Raw genomic sequence first — 20,390 nt, 5'->3', positions numbered from 1 at the left:
GCAGGACTTCCCAGTTTTTCTATTTATCTTTCTTACATAAGACTTTTAACTTTCTGAGGACAGGCAACTGACTGTTTTGGAAAAGGAAGATGAAAATCTTTACTTTATTTCTTCTTCTAATGTCAGCTGCGACAGGGAGGTACTCAGATGTGCTTCCTATTGAGTAACAGAGTTTAACATTTTGCTTTCTTGAACCAGACAGGGTACAGGAAAATCCCAACATTATTTAAAATTGGGTTATTAATCAAGGCCTATGACACACAGCTTTTTCCTGTACCTGCCCTCCTGTTGGAGTGACCTCACCCAAGGAGTCCTAACAATGTTGATCTGGAAAAGATTTATTTGGGTATTGTACTAACCCAGGAGAACATGACATGTCTTTCTCAAATGCCATTTCACCTGGTCTTCAGCATTGTGGAGGTCATAATGACTAGTAGCAGGAGGGAATGCTCCACCTGTCTTTAAGGCTTGTTTTTTTGAACTACAAGCCAGCACCAGTTTTTAACCCATCCCTTAAGCCTGCAGCTGTACAAATGACAAAGTTTTTGACACTGGTTGTTGCTTTAGTTAAGGAAGGCCTTGTTTTCACTAAGGAGTCTGTAGAAAATCATTGTGCATACCTGTATTCAGAGAACATATGACAGGACTCAAGAGTTTATGGTATGTAAAGAGACTAGTGCCAGCCCATTCAGAGTTGTGCTGGAGTAGATTTTAGGCTCTTTCTTCCAGGTTATAGCTGGAGAAGCATCTTAAAACCATTGACATCCTGTTGATGGTTGATAGCCTGGGCTAATTAAGTTGGCTAATAGTCTTTCCCTATGACCATGTTTCCCCAGCAGGCATAAAACCTCAGAGCTGACCAGGACTTCATTAATTACAGTTTCAGCAGACATGCTAACCACCAATTGGTCGCAGAAACTGAGCTGCTTTTAAGTTCCCTTATAGCCAGTTAAAATTGCAAAGCATGTTATATATTTGCAGTCAGGAACAAATTTTCCCTTGGTCAGATTCCTATGGACTGGCGATGTTTTTGCTTTCCCCTGTGGTGTAGCACTCTTCTTAGAATCCTGGTCATACACTAGTCAATTACTTCCATGTCATTGCAATGGCAGGGCAATGGCAGCGCCCTCCTCAACTTGTTTTTTTTACACCTGCTGCAAGGTGTTCTTGTAGCTATCTTATATGAGGTTTTGGAGTGGATGATTTTTTAGTAAACAGTTGCCCCAAAATGCAAAGGGGTGGACTCAATACTTTGGGAGTCCTCTTCCAGTCCTGTGTTTCTGTTTTACTAAATTGCCAGTGCACTAAATGTGATCTCTCTTTCTCTAGTCCCAAAGGGGAGGAGCATTTGCTTCTTTGACTTTTAGGGTAGAGTGTTAGAATGGTTTACCCCAAACAAGATGATCAGGCATGTGTAAAATTGGCCAGTCCTGCTGAGCTGGGCTTGCAAAAACTCTGTTGTGTTCATTTTTTGATGTATATGCATTTATCCCTCCCTTCCATCCTGATATTTGCTTTGAAGTTCAGGTTTAAACAAAGCCTAGACTTCAAAACAAAGCTCCACTGGAAATATTGGATACTGGGTTTTGTCTGTGCTCTTGTTGAAAATGTTAGCCCAATTAAGCCTGAATTTTGCAATCCACAGTTTATTTGGCTCACCTTTCAGGTAGGCACTGCAATTCCTCATATGATTGATTGTATGACATATCAACTGCAGAACTGGAATATCTGTAACCAATAGATGTTGTGAAATAGATATGTAAATAAAACTTAAGTGTGTTCTCATATGTAGAGAAGAGACATTGAGAGCTTCTTGGGTTGGTACTCATAGTTCTTGATGGGCAGTTTGGGGTGGCTTCACATGTCTGGCAGAAAATGCTGGCAATTTTCACCTCTGGCAGCAACATATAATTAAGTACAACACAGGGTGTTGTTCTAGATCCAGTAAAGCCAGCTGTTGCACTGAATCTGGGCTGACTCTGGACTTTTTTTTGCATTAGGCAGGGTATTGATTTAGCAGGCAATGCACCTATCACTGGCCATTTTACTTAACTGTTACTCCTCCCATTTGTAATCCGAGAAGAAATATCAAACCTAACACGGGTTGTACACATACAGGGGGGAAATACACTGTAGCAGTAATATCAGTGAACAGAGTCAAGATGTTTATGAGAAGATAGCACACTAGAAATGTTTAGTATAGATAGTAAGAGAGACCACCTTACTCAGTGCTAGGTGAAATCTTAGGATTAAAGGTGTGAAGACTTTTGTGCTTTCCATATATCACAGGGTCAAACAGTTTGTCGATTTTTATATTCACTTGGGTTTTCACCCTTACTTCATTGTGTTCGTAGTGCACATGTGACTATAGTATGGGAGCTATGTATTCAAGCTAGCCTAAAAACCATTGGCAGGTTTAGGTCAATACAACTCTTGGTGCTTCATATCTAGGAGTGAGGCTCTCGCAGGCATAGACACACACATGCACCCAACTCTATTGGCTCCACTATCGCTAAAAGTAATATCAGATAGACTTCAGAGTGGTAGGGGAGTACATAAATGGTTTAGAGAACTGGATGAGGTCATGGTCATCTTGCTTTGCATGGGACTTGAGAATCTTAAATCTGCTGGAAACTCAAAATGAAAAGTAGCTATAACCAATGGACTGAATTCTTTTTTAGTTTAACTACACTGACTTTAACAGACTTCAGTGAATTGATTTCATGGATAAATTGGCCATTTTCTTGGTTTTTCTTGGTTGTAAATACAACCATAGAGCCTCTGTGGATTTTTTTTTCCTTTATGGTTTCCAGCCACAGATTGGAGTATAATCTTTACCTGAACTAAGTCAAATTGTATATATTCTCATTATGAAAATTTCACTCAGAGCTCCAGTGATTTGAAAAGTTACTCTTAAATGAGTTCCAACCTGGCTTTAGTCCTTTCCATTCCCTCTGCAGCTTCACTATTCTTATAAGCATCTGTTTGCTTTCTTATACTATACCTATGTGGTATCTAAGGCTACCAATGAGTCTGCTCCACCCCTAGTTTATGTAATGTACGGATTGGTACAAGAGTGATGTTAGTACCAGAGCTGCATACCTCCCTCCTGTGTGCATCACCATCCTTCTGGAGTTCATCTGACATAGCTGTAAAGTGGAGCTGGGTGCATTTGTGTAGGAATCCCGGATACAGAATCATATGAGTTGCTGGGACCTAAAGCTGACAATAGTCTTCAGATTAATTTGAATCCATACTAAGGTCCAGTATAATCATGGATATATGTAAGTGTCTGTCTATCAATTAAAAATGTTTTATGTTAGCATATAAGAATCTTTTCACCAACCACTGAAAATGAACCAAATATTGCAATGGAACAAGATAGCTGTTTGTTGGCATACAGCTGCATTACCCAAGTACGTAGGCCTGGAGAAATAATGGGATTATAAACAGGCAGAATGCAATTCTGTGTGAAAAACCCAGGGATTGTCCAGAGTTCTTTAGGCAAGAAACCCGTCTGTTCTTACAGTTCCTTGCTCCATTTACTTGATGTCTGCTGTATAATTTGCCTTCAGTCTATTTTCTTCTCTTCCTTTTCAGATTTGTGACCAGGTTTATTGAGCTGGATGGCCTGAGCTGTTTGTTGAACTTTCTGAAGAGCATGGACTATGAGACCTCAGAGAGCCGTATACATACATCTGTTATAGGGTGTATCAAGGCATTGATGAACAACTCCCAGGGACGGGCACATGTCCTAGCTCATCCAGAAAGCATTAACATAATTTCCCAGAGCTTACGGACTGAGAACATCAAGACCAAGATTGCTGTGTTGGAGATCCTAGGAGCAGTCTGCCTGGTACCAGACGGCCACAAGAAAGTCCTGCAGGCCATGCTTCATTACCAGGTCTATGCTGCAGAGAGGACAAGATTCCAGGTACAGGCAGGATGCACTTTCAACAATACCAAATGTAGTGCATCTTTTGGACTGATGCATCAAGGGCACATCTACACATGTCCCTATGGTGCCTTTGTTACTGTGCCGTCATTCAGTACTTCCAGAAGGAAGCATTGAGTGATGGTGCAGTAACAGCCCGTACCATGCCATGTGCACCACACATGGTTCTTTTTAGTTGCAATGTTGCCATAGCAATGTATTATAACGAGGGAGTGCATTGCTACGGCAACTTCACGGTGGCGTCACAGTTTGTGACTGCCGACGCTATGTTGCCATAGCGTGTTGCTATGTCACGATAGCATCACATGAAGATGGGCCCAGTGCGTGTGTGTATTATCATATTGTAGAAGTTCTTTTTCCACAGGATTGGACTTTAGGAAGTGTCAGTTCCATGAATAGATTTTTTTAATGGCACATATTCAGAATGTATTCATTTTCCACCTTAGAAACTTATTTAAAGTTACTAAGTTTCACCTTAAAAGTCAATAGTGCTGTATTACTTAAAGGCTTTCAATGACTTTGTACTCTAGTTGGATATTGAAATCTAGATACCCTTTGAATGAAATCTAGTTGATTTCATTCAAAGGGTATCCATCACTACTCTGTCTAGGTATTGATGCCACAAAGCTCTACTCCGCAGCTTCTGTAAAAAAATTTTAAGTGATTTCTATCATAAATATAAAAAGTATGGGCTAAATTATCTGCTTTGAAAGCTGTTAATAAATCAGCATATACTAATCATTGCCACACTGTTAGCACAAAGATCTCTTGTTGTAAGTTTAGAGGGACAATTCTGGTAGTCTCAGATGCTCCGGCTAGGTAGGCAAGTGGTTTACATTCTGAGTGATCAGCTGTAATCGTGATCGCAGCAAGCCCTGTACTCCTTACATGTCTGAAATTCCCATTGGGTTTTACCTTCATAAATTAGGGTGTTCATGCATATTGGAACCAAAAACCTTGCTTATTTCGTGATTGTCTATTGCTCCCATTTAGTTGTGCTTGTTCTAGGCTTCAGAGCATCTTGGGCTGCACCAAACTTGATTATATGTAAAGATCTAGCTCCACAAAAGTTTACAGCATCCACAGCTGAATGGGAAAAAGTCACTAGTCAACAGCAGTAGTTCCTGGTTTTCATCCAGGTGGGACCTGGTACAGAGGCTGAAAGCTGAAAAATTGTTTAATGCTCAGAGCACATGTACTAGAGAATAGGAGACCTACACTATTTCCTTGCTCTGTCGGTGACCTACAGTTCCCACAGCCTCCATGTGCCTCTATTATATTTTCATTATTTGCACTGAAAGTTCTTTGTGCGGGCTATCCCCCACCATGTGTTTGTGCAGACTTTAGCACTACAGCACCCTGATCTCAGTGTGGGGCTCTCGAGGTCATTGCAATACAAATATTAATAATGATATAATGTTAGAGTAGGAAGGTGAGGAGGCCAAGGTTCCAATCACAAAAGACTGAAATACCATGAATAGGTTAGGAATTACTGGTACAGAGGATGGGGGTAGGGAATAGAAGCCAAATGCAAAAATAATTTATTTTCTGGGTTGTAGTCTGAGTGTATGAAAGAAAAAGAGAAGCAGGCTTCAGTCTTACTAGTTTTCTGGGAATTAACCTAACCCAAGGAATCCCTTCTGAAGCTTACTGCTGTTTAGATTGGAGGCAGTTTGGGGTGGCTTCACATGTCTGGCAGAGAAGGCTGGCAATTCTCACCTCTGGCAACACTCTGTCACTTAGCTTTTAATTTCTTGTCCCAGCCTGACCAGGTTGCTCTGTTGAATAAACCCATATGGTGTAGGGTTGCCAAACTGACTCAAGTGCCTCCTTATATGCATCTTTTTGGGGTCTATAATTGAGTAAATAACCAGGATGAGGTGTCAGTGCTGGGCCAGTGTATTATAACATAGATCTTCTAATATAGCTGGGCCATTGTGAAGTTGCATCTAATGATTTGCAGAAGCTCTTGTGAGCCCAGGGGAGCTTACTTACTGTCTCACTCGTGAATGCAAGGAATGCACCAGTAGTTGCCTTTTTCAGATGTTTTTGCTTTGAAAAAAATGAATGATAAATGTTTGCTTCATTTAAAAAAAAAAAGTGATTGGCATCAGGGGATATTCCTAATTTGTTTCTTTTTCTAAAATCTGCATTCAGAAGTTGGAATGTGATACCTCCCCCCACCCCAGCACTCTCCGTCAGGTTGAAAACAAACAGTTCTCTTCATTTTGAAGAATGATAGATGCTGAAAAACCCCTTTCCTTTCCTGACTTCTGCTCAGTTGGTCATTGGTGGCATCTCGAGTTCTAATGATGCAAATGTGGGCTTATGCACTAAAAGACAAGGAAGGAAAGTGAATCCCTATTGTGAAGTTTCCTATTAAGAATGTACATATTGTAAAACTTCTTCTGTCCCTTCTCAGGGGTGAAACTCTATTGCTGCCCACCTCTGGGCTAAGTTCAGTGTGGGCTTGTAGATCTTTTCTGGCCAGCCCCAGAAGGATCATCAGATACCGACAGCGCAGGTTCATGTGGAGCTTTCACTAAATGCATGTGGCTGAGTCCAAGAGGCATTGGACAAGCCAGGTTTTACAGTATACAGCTGAAAAGAGGGTACAATAAAGCAGATTCCACCATGCTCCTGCTGGGACTTAAGTCTGGAGGTTCCTGGCTAGAAGGTCTTGCCTCTCTGCTCAGAGTTGGGCCAGTCACCATATTTGGGATCAGAAAAGGAGTTTTACCCCATGGTCAGATTTGTATGAATTGTGTAGTTTTTCACCTTCCCCTGTAGTAGGGAACCTGTACCTGTGATCTCTTCAGCATATTTTAACAATCTGTGCAGCAGCAGGGACATTGCCTGGTGTGTTCCCCTTGCTTTACTTGTAGCACATTAGGGTGTTATGTCTTGTGTTGGGTCAGGGTTAACTGTGTAGTTTTGCTAAGAGGTTAGACGATGGCTTTGTATGGGATGATTTGGATAAGGATGATCCTGCTTTAGGCATGGTATTGGACAAATGACCTTTCAAAGCCCTTCCAGCCCTATTTCTCTATGATTCTGTGTAATTAAATCCAGTGACCACATCCTTTCTAAGCAGCTGTTCACACTGTTCTTTGATCTGCACCTTTATAACCAGATTTTGTAAATAGTTCAGAGACCCTTTAGTTTTTAAGGACAGCTTTGGTGGTACATACCTCCTGTCACTGAAGCAATAGCTAGCAGCTCTTGGTGTGCGGATGCCACTAAAGAGTTTAGCGCTTGCAGCTTTAGGCCAATTTTAATCAGCCACACCTAATCGCCACCCCCTTGGAAATTATCTGTCAGCCTGTAAAACCACCTCAGGACTCCCACAAATGGAGGTCTGGCATCAACAGAATGAAGTTATTAAAATTCTTTTTGAGTAGTGAAAATTAATCAAAAGCAAACCACGCAGGGGGAATGGGAGAAGTATATTCTGAGAGTGTAGAGCAGAAAGAAATTCCTCTGGCTTCAATGTTCTTTATGGCTGAAGAAGAAATTGTGGATTGGCCTCTTGGGGGGGGTGGGAAATGTCTGGAACCCCTCTAAAGGCCCTGCTCTATCTTTCTTTAGAAGCAGCTTGTGGTGATAGCAATGAGATAAAAGCCTATCTAAGCAGTCAGCATGTAAACCAAAGAGGAAGTGGATTTCAGACTTTCAGTCCTGGAATTGGAAACTGTTTGGTCACTGAAAGGGAAGATGGGGCTTCCCTGAAACAAGGCCTCTGAGCTTAATTGTATTGGGGTGTCTTGTAAAGGTAAAAAGTAACTTAAAGCAGACCCAAGACACCAACAGACACGTTTGGTTTTATTCTGATTTTTTGGAATGGGATTTTGTGCAAGTGAGAGGTGTTGGATCAATAGCTCTAAGTAGGAACAGAAGAAAGTCACAGATGTGCAAACCATGACTTGCCACATCACTAATATGCTTCACTTCTGAGCTCTGAGACCTACTTAGTGAGAACTAGTTAGAGAGGACTTCAATTTTCATGGCTTATTTGTTCTTCATGGTTCTCTTCTGGTGAGTAGCCTGCTGGGCACTGAAAAAGCTGCTACTTATAAGCAGGCAGCCATGCCCATGCAGACAACTGGGGTAGTTAGGGTAGTTAGGCTATGGCAGCCAGGTCCACTCAGAGAATCTGGACCAGCTGGGGGATAATTAGCTTTCTTGCTGCCATGGTTCTTCACAGTGTGACCCATTGGCTGATAAGAAGTATTTTCCCTAACTACCTAAGAACATTATTGAGGATGACATGGACATAGTCAGTAACTGGCTTTCATGGTCAGGGCTATTAGGAATCTTGGGCATTTATACACGTGCTCCGGGAGGGGGGAAGGGGTGCTTTAATTAGCATGGCTCTGAGAGCTGCTCTAATTTAAGCGCCTAGAGTGTCATGTGTATAAGTGTCCCTGCGGTGAAAAATGGCAGCTGGAGGCACTTTTAACTAAAGCTCATTGAACGTGTCATGCTGGAGCGTGGTCATTACCGTGCTCCAGCAAACGCAATTAATTGACTTTGCTCTGACACACTGTAATTACAGCATGTCAGAGCAGCCTCACTGCATATGTATAGGCACCCCTTGAGACTCAAGGTAAAGGAATGATAGGCACCTTAGCCTCATTTCTAAGCGCTGCCTTTTCTAAGCTCTGCCTTTTCTGCTGGCGTGCCTTTCTGAAACCCATTGCTTGGTTTGTATTAAATATCACCAGTGAAGAGCAGGCTTTGCAGAAACAGACTTGAGCGTTCTGGGATTACAGTTAAGCAGCTAAAATGAAGGACATTAAAACCCTATTTTCCCATTTGATTTGCTTCCTCCCCTCAGGATCAGGGTTCATCCAAACTCTTTTGAGATTTGCTGGTCGCTAAATGAAACCTGGATGTCAGTGATGAGGAATAAAGAGATTAAGGGAGGAAAGGTTTGCTTAAATAGAAGGAAGAACCTTTATAACCCTATGATCAATTAGGCCAGAGGGCAGGCTTGCCAAGAGGTGTGGTGAACTCTGCTTCACAGGAAATGTTCAAGCAAAGACATGAGCATCAGCCACTCGAGTAGGGTTAGTGATGTTGGAGTTCTGCCACAGCATATGGGCGTAGACTATAACCTTTAAGGGGGTGCGTGACATTACAGGTTTCCTTTCTAGATCAAAGTGATTGTGTGAGGATGCACTTCTGCATAACTTACCATGTAGTTCCCAGGATGCTTAGCTCTGCTTCGTATTCCCTGGTTTTTCACAGGAATTGGACACAGTAGTTGACAACTTGACATCCTTTTGAGATGAGTGGTTGGTGGGTCTGGAATGACAGGCTGTAAATCCTAGCATTCAGTCATTCATGCATATTCTCACAAAATCAGTGTAAAATGACTGGAAGACATTCTCTCTCAGTCTTTTAAAGGATTATTTTTTTCCAGATAACTGATGGCTATTTGTTTTGGACAAATGAAATTCTGACTCAGAGGTCAGGTTTGTGTAAAACTAAAAAGCCTTTCATTCTGGTGCTTCTGTTTTAATGAGTGGAGAAACTCTGCCCACATCAGTTTAAAAGCTACACAAGATCTGAATTAATAGAATCTCTTTCTGCTGTTTCTTCTCTGCTCGCTTGCCCTATCAGTTAGTTTGGTTTCATTGGGATTAAGTCTTCAAATACCACCACTTATGGCAAAGATGGGGCAAGAATGGGTATATGCGACAATGGGAAAACTTGTTTGAATTTTGTGGAGAATCATAAGTCTGGAGCAGTGGCGTGTTCAATTGGTACAGAAGACAAAGCTCAGACTTACTCCAAAATGGCCATTTTGCAGTAGAGCAGATGTAGGCATTGGAAAGAGTTTGGAGACTCCAGCTTGTAGTAAAATAGAGGCATGGGCAACTGGTGCCTCCTGAGTCAGGGGTGCACTTGCTATCCCAATAGCTAGTCAGTGACTGGGGCGGGGGTCCTCCGCAGCTGATCACGTCGACCCAGAAGTGCTAGCGGCACTTTTCCTGGTGCCCCGACTCCCCAGCCAGTGCTCTCATTGGGGGCACCAGCACTCCCACCTGCTCCCCCACTCGTTGCCTAAGTGGGAAACACTGGCTGTCAGGGGATGCACCAGCACTCTCAGGGGGTGCATGTGCACCCCCATGCACCCCTACGCATTGCAACTGAATAAAGGAGAACACAATTCTCTGCTATAGTGGGGGCTGCCAGTGATATCCTAGGACAGACCAGAAAGGTGTATTATAGAGCATAAAAAAATTTTTAGGACATATATGAAGCCATGGTGAGATCCCTTCAGGAGTCTATGGCATAATACTTCCACAGTGCTGTACATTTTCTACAGGAAGCCAGAAAAGACTTATTAAACTGATCGCAGTCATGGTGAGGGATTTAGCTATGAATGAAAAGCTTTCAGAGCCAGAGTCAGAAGTGTGACTAAGTAAAAATGAACTTCTGTACTCAGCATCTTCGCACCATAGATTTTAGTCATATCTGCTGACTTTGACAATTGCATGTTGTTTTAGTTTTATTCTCCCTACAGGGCCAAAACAGTTTTGGCAGGGTGAGCAGGCTTCAGCTCTACCTAGTGCATCAGCAGTACAAATATTAGCTGAGTTTTGATTGCAGAGACTGTATTGCAGATACTGATGTGAGAGGCAAAAGCCACCCAGATTAATTGTCAGGTCCCAAACAGAACTAGCAGTTATACCGGTGAGAGGAATTTTCTTTGAACTTAAGAGCTAAGTAGATCTGATCTGGAGTTGGGGAGAAGGGATGCATAATTTATGCCCAAATGCCTAATTTAGGGAGTCACTTTCATGACTATATTTTTTAAAGGTGAACTCTAGAGCACAAATTCAAATGAAATTAATCTTACTTAGGCTGTAGAAGGCATGTGCTACCAAAATATATGACTTTTTTCAATCCTTTCCCCCTCATCTCTTGATGATCCTAAGAGCATCTCTGATGTCACAAAAATGCATGAGTTTGTGACATAAATAATGTACTTCATAATAGTTGTAGCGTGTGTTCGAGGATATCACTGGTGAACCTGGAATATATAAAAACGAATAGCTTGACATTATTTCTGTGCCAAATGCTCCTGCATAGCTTGGTTAGTGAGAGGATGTCAGTACTGAAATCCTGGTTTATCTCTATTTCCACATCAGCACTGCAGCTCACATTTTAAGTTCTACAGAGTTTGGAATTGAATGCACCACAGACAATCTTCCTGTTGAGTACAAATACCTAAAAGAAACTTACTGAGTATTGAGCATGATTCTGCCTTATGGGAACTAATTGCTATCAAGGGAGCAAGTAGAAACAAGACATATTCCAAAGTATAGGAGCACTAATGCATTTTAGCAGGATCTTTTCCCCAGACGGCGGGTTCTGTTTTGGAATTTTCTGTCCCCAGTGGTACTGGCAGGTTCTGATGCTGGGGTGTGAGAAAAGAAGAGAGGATAAATTGGTATGAATAAGCTGAGATGTATTATTTTACATGCAGAGAATAAAGCTAACTGCCATATCTGGGCTATGGAAAGATTATTATTATTATTATTATTATTATTTTTTACTGATGCTCTATTGGATCATAATGGCAGGCACTTGAAGGGAATGGCAATATTAGCTTCACTCTGGATAGTGAAACAAGGATTGTTCATTAGGCTCAGTTGGGCATTTTAGAGCTGCTGTTTGTTGGGTTTTTTTTTCTTCTGAGCAACTAAAAATGCAATTCATGCAGAAAGGCAAGATAACTGTCCCAAGGGGCACAGAAGAGAAGTAGACAAGGTTCTTTGGGTAAATCTGCTTATCTTTTATTAGTCCAACTCAAATAGTTGGAAAAATTCTTCTTTGCAACCTTTTGGGTATAAAAACTCTTCGTCAGGTTGAGGAAGCATCTGCAGTTGGTGTGTGCTCTTCCTGGATGTAATGAACCTTAGACCAACACGGCTATAACTTATACACACAGAAGATAAGTATGTGCTCTGAAAGCTGTACATTGGAAAGCCATAGATTTCATTAGCTTCTCATACCTCACCTTTGTTTCAGACGTTGCTGAATGAGCTAGACCGAAGCATGGGGCGATATCGGGATGAAGTGAATCTAAAAACAGCCATCATGTCCTTTATCAATGCTGTTCTGAATGCAGGTGCTGGTGAGGTGAGTCGCTGTCCTGGATATTACAGCTAAAATGGAACTTGTCCTGTGGAATAATTTTACCTTGGAAATGGCAGTTAGACTGAAGTGCAAATCTTACTGTACTATTGAACTGTCTTGTATTGTGGTATAACCCCTTGGGTTAGTTTGACCTTCTAAGCATGCTCTTCAACATCTTCTATTTTATATCAATCCTGACATCATTCCACAAGCCCTTCAGATGCAGCAGAAACTATCAACCCAATCTCTACCCTCCTTCATATTTGGACAGTTCTCCTGTACCTTGCCAACCTTAACTTACCACTCTGTCCCTCTTACCCCACACAAGTGTCTCAGTGCATCTCGCTCCTGATCTGCATTGTCTTGTGCTAACTTAGTTCTCTTGCATCCAGGCATCTCTGCCAGCAGAACTGATTATGAAACAGTTTCTCTCTCTAGTTAAAAGCTGTAAGATGAGGAATATTTTTCCTATCCCAAGCTGGGAGAAAAAGTCAGGGGAAAAAACAAGAAAAATTAGTAATAAAAAAATTGGTAAAAACATTTTGTTTCAGTAATTGTGAAATATTTTGTTTGGATTATGTATGGCCTTTTAAGATTTTAAAATCTTGTTTTAGTCTGAATGTATTAAACTCTCAAAATGGAAAGTCATTTCAACTCAACCCCCTTCCCCACCCAGATTTATGGTTGTAAATATAATTATTTGACTTGTATATCAAAATGGGGTATCTTGACTGTTTAAAACCTTTTTTTTTCCTTAAAAAAAAAAATAGGGCTGAAACAGTGATCCTGTTTTGTGAACGGTTCTCACTTCAAGACAGCCACTGATAGTAAAACATATTGGAAAAAAAATCCTGGTCAACTTTTTTTTACCAGTGCACCTGAGTGTTTTATCTGCAGCTTATTTTTACAGCAGGGACTACCAAGTGTGCTAGAATTTATGGTGGGTTTATGATGTACATACATAGGAACTTGGAAGGAGCCTTTAAATTCCTTTTCATTGATGACCATGGCTGGAAGTGGCCTACTTTTAGCTTATAGGATAACTACTAATTGTTTTGCTTTTTCTCTGTCCTCTGTTGGGCAATTTGTAGAACAGTGGTAGGTGTCTGAAATGCTGTCCTTCTAGACAGATATGTGGAATGGCTCATAGCTATAGGAGAAGCGTTTGAAGGGAAACAGCAAAGTATATAGTTACCCTAATATGGCGGAGAACCTAATTTGAACTTTTTTATGGGTAGAGGGAGCTATATTGTTGAGAGAGCTTCTGAGTAGAGAGAGGGAATGTGAGCTGACCTGTGAACTTAAAAAAGCAAGACAGGCTATATTAAAAATGGGAAACAAATTTTAATTGTATGTGTCTTAATTTAGTTTTTTGGTGTCTAATGCATCTTTTCCCTCTTTTAAGGACAACTTGGAATTCCGGCTACACCTACGATATGAGTTTCTAATGCTGGGAATTCAACCTGTTATTGACAAGCTAAGAGGACATGAAAATGCAACATTAGACAGGTGAGGCATGTTTTTTGGAGAATAATTCCTGAAGTATGGAACACCAGTAGCTGCTCTAGAACTTTTTCCATCTGAGTTTGATATAAATCGGAAGACAACCCTTTTCTCAAAAATTGACAAAAAGGGGTACACCATCCTCAAAACTGGTATACTGGCCGTCAAGGCAACATAGGGTTTTTTTTGGTATGAAACGGAAAGTGGACTGTATGAGGATTTCCTGAATTATGTCCTTGTAAAGTGGAGGTAATGAGCAGAGTCCAAAAATTCTTCTAATTTTTTGCCTTTTTTAATTTCAAAAAGCAAATGGCAACAGTACAACAGCTGACAGAAGAGAAGTACATGGCCAAAGTTCAGTAGCTTCACTCAGTCAAGATCTAGTTCACAGGGCCAGAGTTCTTGTTTTGAAATGCTGATGCAGTGACGGAAATTAAGTTATCTGCCAATTCTATAGCTTGCCACAACCACTGAGACAGCTAATGGATTTAAATATTTAGAATAACAAAACTGGGCAATTCGACTAAGGCACATGAAGGACTTATTAAATTCTACACAACAATGGGGAGCCCATGGAAACTCATCCGTTTAATAAAGTGAAGCTGTACAGGACAACTCAGGAGGTCTGGAAGGAGGGTGATAATGAGAGCAGGTGGCTGCGAAGCAAATTCTCTCTTGCATCCCACATAAGTTCCATAAAGAGAATAACTTTGAAACTGTGCTGTTCCCCCCTCCCCTCTCTCCTCTCAGTGCAAACAGCCCTGAGCTGCCTGTGAAATCCAGCCACTTTGGGCCAATGGCCTGGGTGTGCAGGACCAGGCCACTGAAACCACATGCATGCCTGCCCAGGTTTTGCTATTTGCTGAACCACATCCTGGCACAGCTGGTCAGCTTCATTTTGGTGACATCTGTTTAAAGCCTGACTTGGCATATGGAAGTATGTTGCTAGGTTTCTCTTTTTATACACATATTTAAGCAGTAGCACTACTGGGCCAGATCATGTTCTGTTCTTCTGCTCTAAAGCTGGTCAAAGAGGGGAATTCAGTGCTCTTGCTCTGCATTTGCACCCTTCTACATAAATGAGTTTTTGGCCCATTGGCACAGTGACATTTCTGTATGCCTGTATCCTGCTAAAACTCAGGAAACTTCAGTAGGAAGGCAGAGGAGTTTCTGTATTTTGTAAGCAGCAGTGGAGCAGGGTGAATCTAAGGATTCACTGCTCCATTGATGGTTATAAATCCAGGGCCAGGGGACCCACTGTGGGCCGGATGGAATCCCTTGGCAGTCCAGATCCAGCCTGTGAGCTATATTTTACCCACCCATGGGTTATAGACACACCCTAGGAACCTTGACATTTTCTCTGGTACATGTTAAAAATGGAACAGGATATTAACAGATTATTTTGGCAATCTGGCTAACGTGCCAGGCAAAGGACATTTTTAAGAAATCCATCTGCAGCAAGTGATATTAGATCAGTTATGATACCACTTATCACATGACTTCCCTCTCCCCCCCATTTTTAGGCTATAGAAGTAGCAAGTACTTCAGTCTGTGGATTTAAATGCAGATTAAAGACCAGATGCATCTTCGCCCATCCACTTTTCCCAGATAGTCAATTAATCCCTATGAAATATCCTGAATAAATATTTCAAGGACAATCCTGTATCTCAGGTGGCTGGGCTATTGCTTCATCAGTCCAGTCATTATGCAAGTCCTTTGTTAGAAAACAGTTCCTTTTCTCCCCGATTGCATTTTCAGTCTAAGTGAGAGTTGTGCCCTGAACATTGGTTGGATTTGTTTTTCTTTCTCTTAGGCACTTAGATTTTTTTGAGATGGTGAGAAATGAAGATGACCTGGAACTTGCCAAGCGGTTTGATATGGTAAGTTTTCCACAGGGGAGCTGGAGTTGCCAGAAGCTGAATATCTACTTTGGTTGCCGAATGCAAAAGCCTACGATTTTCCCATGCTGTGAGCAAGGAGTGGCCTTGGCGGCTGAAGGGGTGTTGGATGCTCTTGTGATCACTGTTTTTCATTTAGGGGGTAGGAACCATGACATGTGAACAATGAAAACATTAACCACTGGCATTGCTCCTGCCAAAGGTTTTGGACAAGGGCTTTTCTTTCCTTGCATTTTGCTGGGAGTTCAAGAACAGAACAGGGCAGATGGAGGACGACTATGTTCTTATTAATGATGGGCCCAAAACAGAATCCTGGATGCAAACAGAATTCAGCTCTGGATGTGGCTCCAGGCCATTTCTGATTATTATTGATATATTAAAAAAAAATCAGAAACCCCAGGATAACCTTATTAAGGTTCTCACCTTAATATCCCCTCTCTCAAATTCCCATGTATTTTTGGAATCGTTGGGTAGTGTGACGGCGCACAATGTAGTAACGGAAAGAAATAATTGGATTAAAGCCATGAATTTCTTCAGTGCACTGTGATCAGCCTTTGAGGATGCTCTGTTTATGGTCACTAGAGTGAGGTCTGGCAGTGCTGAGGCCAAATGCCCACGTATCTCCCTGCCTGGATCCCAACTCCCACTGTAGTCTATGTTCTGGAGCATTGTGAGAGGCTGCTCAACTCTTTGGGTTTTTTCCATCTCTACCTATTAAAAACTTTTAACTTGTGGTTTAGTTTAGTCTTTCACTACTTTTCTTTTCTCTTTCACCCGCTGTTTTGCTGCCTTTCTTCACTTCAGATCCATATTGATACCAAAAGCGCCACTCAGATGTTTGAGCTGATCAAGAAGAGATTGAAGCACACAGATGCCTACCCCTATTTGTTATCAATCCTTCAGCATTGCTTGCAGATGCCTTGTGAGTACATCACTGCTTTCCCAGAGCAGTGGGCAAGGGAGGAAGTGAACAGGAGCTTTGGTAGAGGTGAGAGATGACAGACCATGAAAAGAAAGGACAAGTTGTCTCTGTGGCTTTCATTCAGATGTGCGTGTGGTTGAAATGAGCTGGCTTTTAACATTGATCCCATCCAGTGGATTTTGCAAGGTTTTAATACATCAAGTGGAGGCTTGACCTCTTTGCCCTTGCAAACAAAATTAACTATCTGGGGGCCTTCCAGCTGGTCACAAACAGAGCTTTTTTTAGTTTTAAATTAGATGGCTTAGGGGATAAAGAAAGAACTTTTGTCCTCTGGGTCTGGGAACTCCCCAGAGTAGGCGCCATTTTGAATTTTAACAAAATGAAACAAGGAATTAAACAAATCAAATAAAAGCTTTACTGTTGATGGGAAATTCCACAACACATGTGCATTTGGCCTTTGTGCTCATGGCAGCGTATGAGTAAAGGGCTCTCAAACTCTAACTGGAAAGTACCATTAGCAGTTTCTTTTCAGTGGGGGATGATATCAATAATTGTTTGATTAAATCATAAATACAATAATAGTTGATGCTTCAAAAAGGTGGTGGCCAGAGAAAAGGCCTACTGCGGACCCCTTGCACAACTATATGAGCACCTTTTAGGAATGTGGAGCTGTTGGACTGCTAGAGATTGATTGTAGTGTTTCAGTCATCCTTGAGCAGTGAACCGGGGCAGGGAACCTCAGGAATAATCACTCTATGCCATGCCTTTCCAAAAGGACACAATGCAGTAAGAGGCAAATGTTGGATGTTAAATAGTCACCCACAGACCCAATCCACTGTCACATACTGAGCTCTTGAGCATTGTTCAAAGCAACACATGAACTTTGGATGTTCAGGGAGACCCCAGAATGTGCTATAGAAGGAGGGATAAATTGTGATGGGTATGTTGTCAGCAAAAATTTATTGAAGTACTTGCTAAAAATAGCTTGAAAGGGTTAAATTTGAAATCTAATGGGCTAATGCACAGCACGTTTCCCGCTGCTGTGCCTACACAGTACGTAGTTCTGCCCTAAAGGGTTCCTGCCCTTCTAATAGATACGTAGTGGGTAAGTCTCCTTTTATATTTTGGTAACACTTGGATAGCATGTTATGCCAATCAAGTTTTACTGAATGCAGATAATTCACTATGCAGATGGCAAATGTGAGTATTTGCTAAATTCCTGAACACTGTGGGATCTTGGTACCAAAAACAAAAGACAAGCCCCAGCAAGTCTCAAAGTCAGGACCTGGACTTGTGGAGCTACTTCTATAGGGCAGTGTATGCATGCACTTACCTTGATCTGCAGAAGGTTGTGCCTTGTCTGAATGTGCAAATTAGCTGCAGGTGTCTGTGTGCACTTTTCATACTATTTTGGTTTGAAAGGCATTTGCACAGTTTATGTAAGCAACTATATAAGGTGAAAGGCAGTGTTCTGTAACTGACCAGTTGTAAGATGTTGACAATTCCATTGATTTTGTTAAGGTGGGTACAAAACAGGTAGGGGTATTGGCTCAATGTCTGGGGATGAGCCAGTTACAAACACTTTCACATGGGAATAAAAACAGTTTTGTGTTTGGTTTCTCTCCCTGAAGATAAGCGGAATGGGGGAAATTTCCAGCAATGGCAGCTGTTAGATAGAATACTACAACAAATTGTTCTCCAGGATGAGAGAGGGGAAGATCCAGATACAGCTCCGTTGGAAAACTTCAATGTCAAGAACATTATCAAGATGTAAGCACAGTGTTTAATAAGTATCATTCATTTATTTTATACAGGTTGCAAGTGATGCTTAACAAGTCAAATATCATGTCCCTGCTCTGAGGAGCATGTCTCATTTATATTTTATTGTCACCTGTTAATTTCTTGTCATGAAATTTTAACTAAAGTTTTCTTATCCCATCTCTTTTGTGAAAATGTTGATGAACCCTCACTTACAGAAGGCTTCTTGTGTTATGCCAGTCTATGATAGATACATACATCATATGTATAGATATGATATGATATGATAGATCTCATACATCATACAAGCCAGTTTTCTGGTTGGCTCTTTCTGTCCAACACACCTTGCACATCCCTGCATCTTCCAGTTATAAGCAGTTTGATTGTACTGCACATCTGGATGGCCGCTGAGGACAATTCATGGTCCATTAGGTCTTGGGTGAAGTCACTGTGAAGTGTTTTGTGATGGATAGAAAAAAAACCCATCATGTAAAAACAGATCCGATCCTCTTACATATTTAACAGTACTTTCTTTAATGACTGTGAGCCAGAATTAGTTAATCTGAAAAGCACACTCTAACTGACTTTCTTTACTCCCAGTATGGGACCTCTACATACACCCTGTACCTCATCACCTGTTGCTTGTTTTGTGGCTACTGCTCAAGCTATATATTTAAACTATCTCTATCTTGCATATTTTTTCACTAGGAGGGAAACATCTAAGCCAGTAGGACAGAGAAATGTTGTCTGACAACACTGATTGGCTCTCAAAAGTGTAGCCACTCCCTGTCTCCCTACCAGAAAGAAAAACCCAATTGCAAAAGGGCAGTAGAAGAATGGCAACTGAGTCTTTAAACAGAACAGGACAATAATTTGTGACCAGCAGTAGTATTTCTAGCTCTGAATATCTTGATGAAAGAAAGTAGATTGTATAGGTCAAGTTAACAATCACCAGAAAATAAATTAGAAAGGCTCCATGGCCTTGGCATCCTCTTGTATAGCTTTGAATGATAGCGGGATCACTTTCTGTAGCATCAGATATTAACTATAGTGGGAAGATGGGTATTGAACTAAATTGACAAGTGACCTGATCTTGTGCAGAAATACTACATTGCATATGTGACATCATTTGCTAATTATTTTAATTTGTGAGTAGTTGCTTATAACAGTTTCTTAGCTTAGTTTGGATCATGAATGATCTGGTCTCACCTTTCAGGCTGGTGAACGAGAATGAAGTGAAACAGTGGCGGGATCAGGCAGAGAAGTTCCGAAAAGGTAAGTGCACTCCCTGGATTTGGAGGTGAGAGGGAGGATACAATATAATTTCAGAATGACAGACAGTAGAATTGGAAAACATGTGTTGGGTCATCTGGTTTGTCTCTCCTGGGGACAAATGCTTGATTGTTTTCTGGACTTTAAATTTTCCCAGTTCTCAGCCAGACTCATTAAAATGACTCATGTAATGGGGCTTCCATCACTACTTAGGAGAGAAGTTTGCAAAGTCTCTCTCCAGAAATGCTTCCACACTTTTGGCCTACATTTTTCCTTTCCCTAATTCCATCCCATTGCTCTTAGTGATAACCCTCAAACATAACTAATAGGTTTCAGGTACTTATAGACATTTATCGCTGTTTAACTTGCACCTCTTTGGAGGCCATTCACAGGCTTTGTTGCATCAGGCATGCTTCTACATTCTCCCTGCACTGCTTTCTCTAGAACACACAGAGCTGATGATCAGGCTGGAGAAGAAGGAGCGGGAATGTGAGACAAAAACCCAGGAGAAAGATGAAATGATGAAGACATTGAACAAGATGAAAGACAAGCTGCAGAAGGAATCCTTGGAGCTGCGCCAGACCCGGGATCAGATGAATGACCTGGTAGTTCAACTCAGTGAGTTCTCGGTACGGAATTGGGACTTTTCCTCTCCCCCTTTAAAACACAGAAGCAAATAATGTGAAACAGGGGTATGTTTCCTGTACAAAGTGCATTTAAAATGAGAGCTGCAAACAAAAAAAAGCTTAAAAATTGAAGAGAGAGGCCTGCAGTAGGGACAAAGTACCTTCCCTGGTAGGTGTTACCCAGGTCAACATCCATGTTCCTTCCTCTCTTTTCAACCACGCACTAAAATTGAGAGAGAGAGAGAGATGCACCTCCCCCATTTCACCCAGCACAGGAGATAACCATCATTTGTACTGAAAACACC

General features: G+C 41.4%; 1 protein-coding gene across 3 annotated transcripts in view; it reads left to right on the top strand.

Annotated features, from left to right (window-relative positions):
* DAAM2 (dishevelled associated activator of morphogenesis 2) overlaps window positions 1-20,390 on the top strand; it is a 276,677-nt gene that overhangs the window by 187,114 nt on the left and 69,173 nt on the right. For all 3 annotated transcript variants that reach the window (XM_019549617.1, XM_019549615.1, XM_019549616.1), the window contains 8 exons: window positions 3,601-3,934; window positions 11,999-12,109; window positions 13,512-13,615; window positions 15,423-15,489; window positions 16,312-16,429; window positions 18,061-18,199; window positions 19,404-19,462; window positions 19,904-20,088. In XM_019549617.1, coding sequence (XP_019405162.1) covers window positions 3,601-3,934; window positions 11,999-12,109; window positions 13,512-13,615; window positions 15,423-15,489; window positions 16,312-16,429; window positions 18,061-18,199; window positions 19,404-19,462; window positions 19,904-20,088 — 1,117 coding nt within the window. The remainder of the gene's footprint in view (window positions 1-3,600; window positions 3,935-11,998; window positions 12,110-13,511; window positions 13,616-15,422; window positions 15,490-16,311; window positions 16,430-18,060; window positions 18,200-19,403; window positions 19,463-19,903; window positions 20,089-20,390) is intronic.

Source organism: Crocodylus porosus, unplaced genomic scaffold (genome assembly GCF_001723895.1).
Source record: "Crocodylus porosus isolate Cpor-Errol unplaced genomic scaffold, CroPor_comp1, whole genome shotgun sequence".
NCBI classification, from domain to species: Eukaryota; Metazoa; Chordata; order Crocodylia; family Crocodylidae; genus Crocodylus; species Crocodylus porosus.
This window is presented reverse-complemented; position numbering and strand designations above follow the sequence as displayed.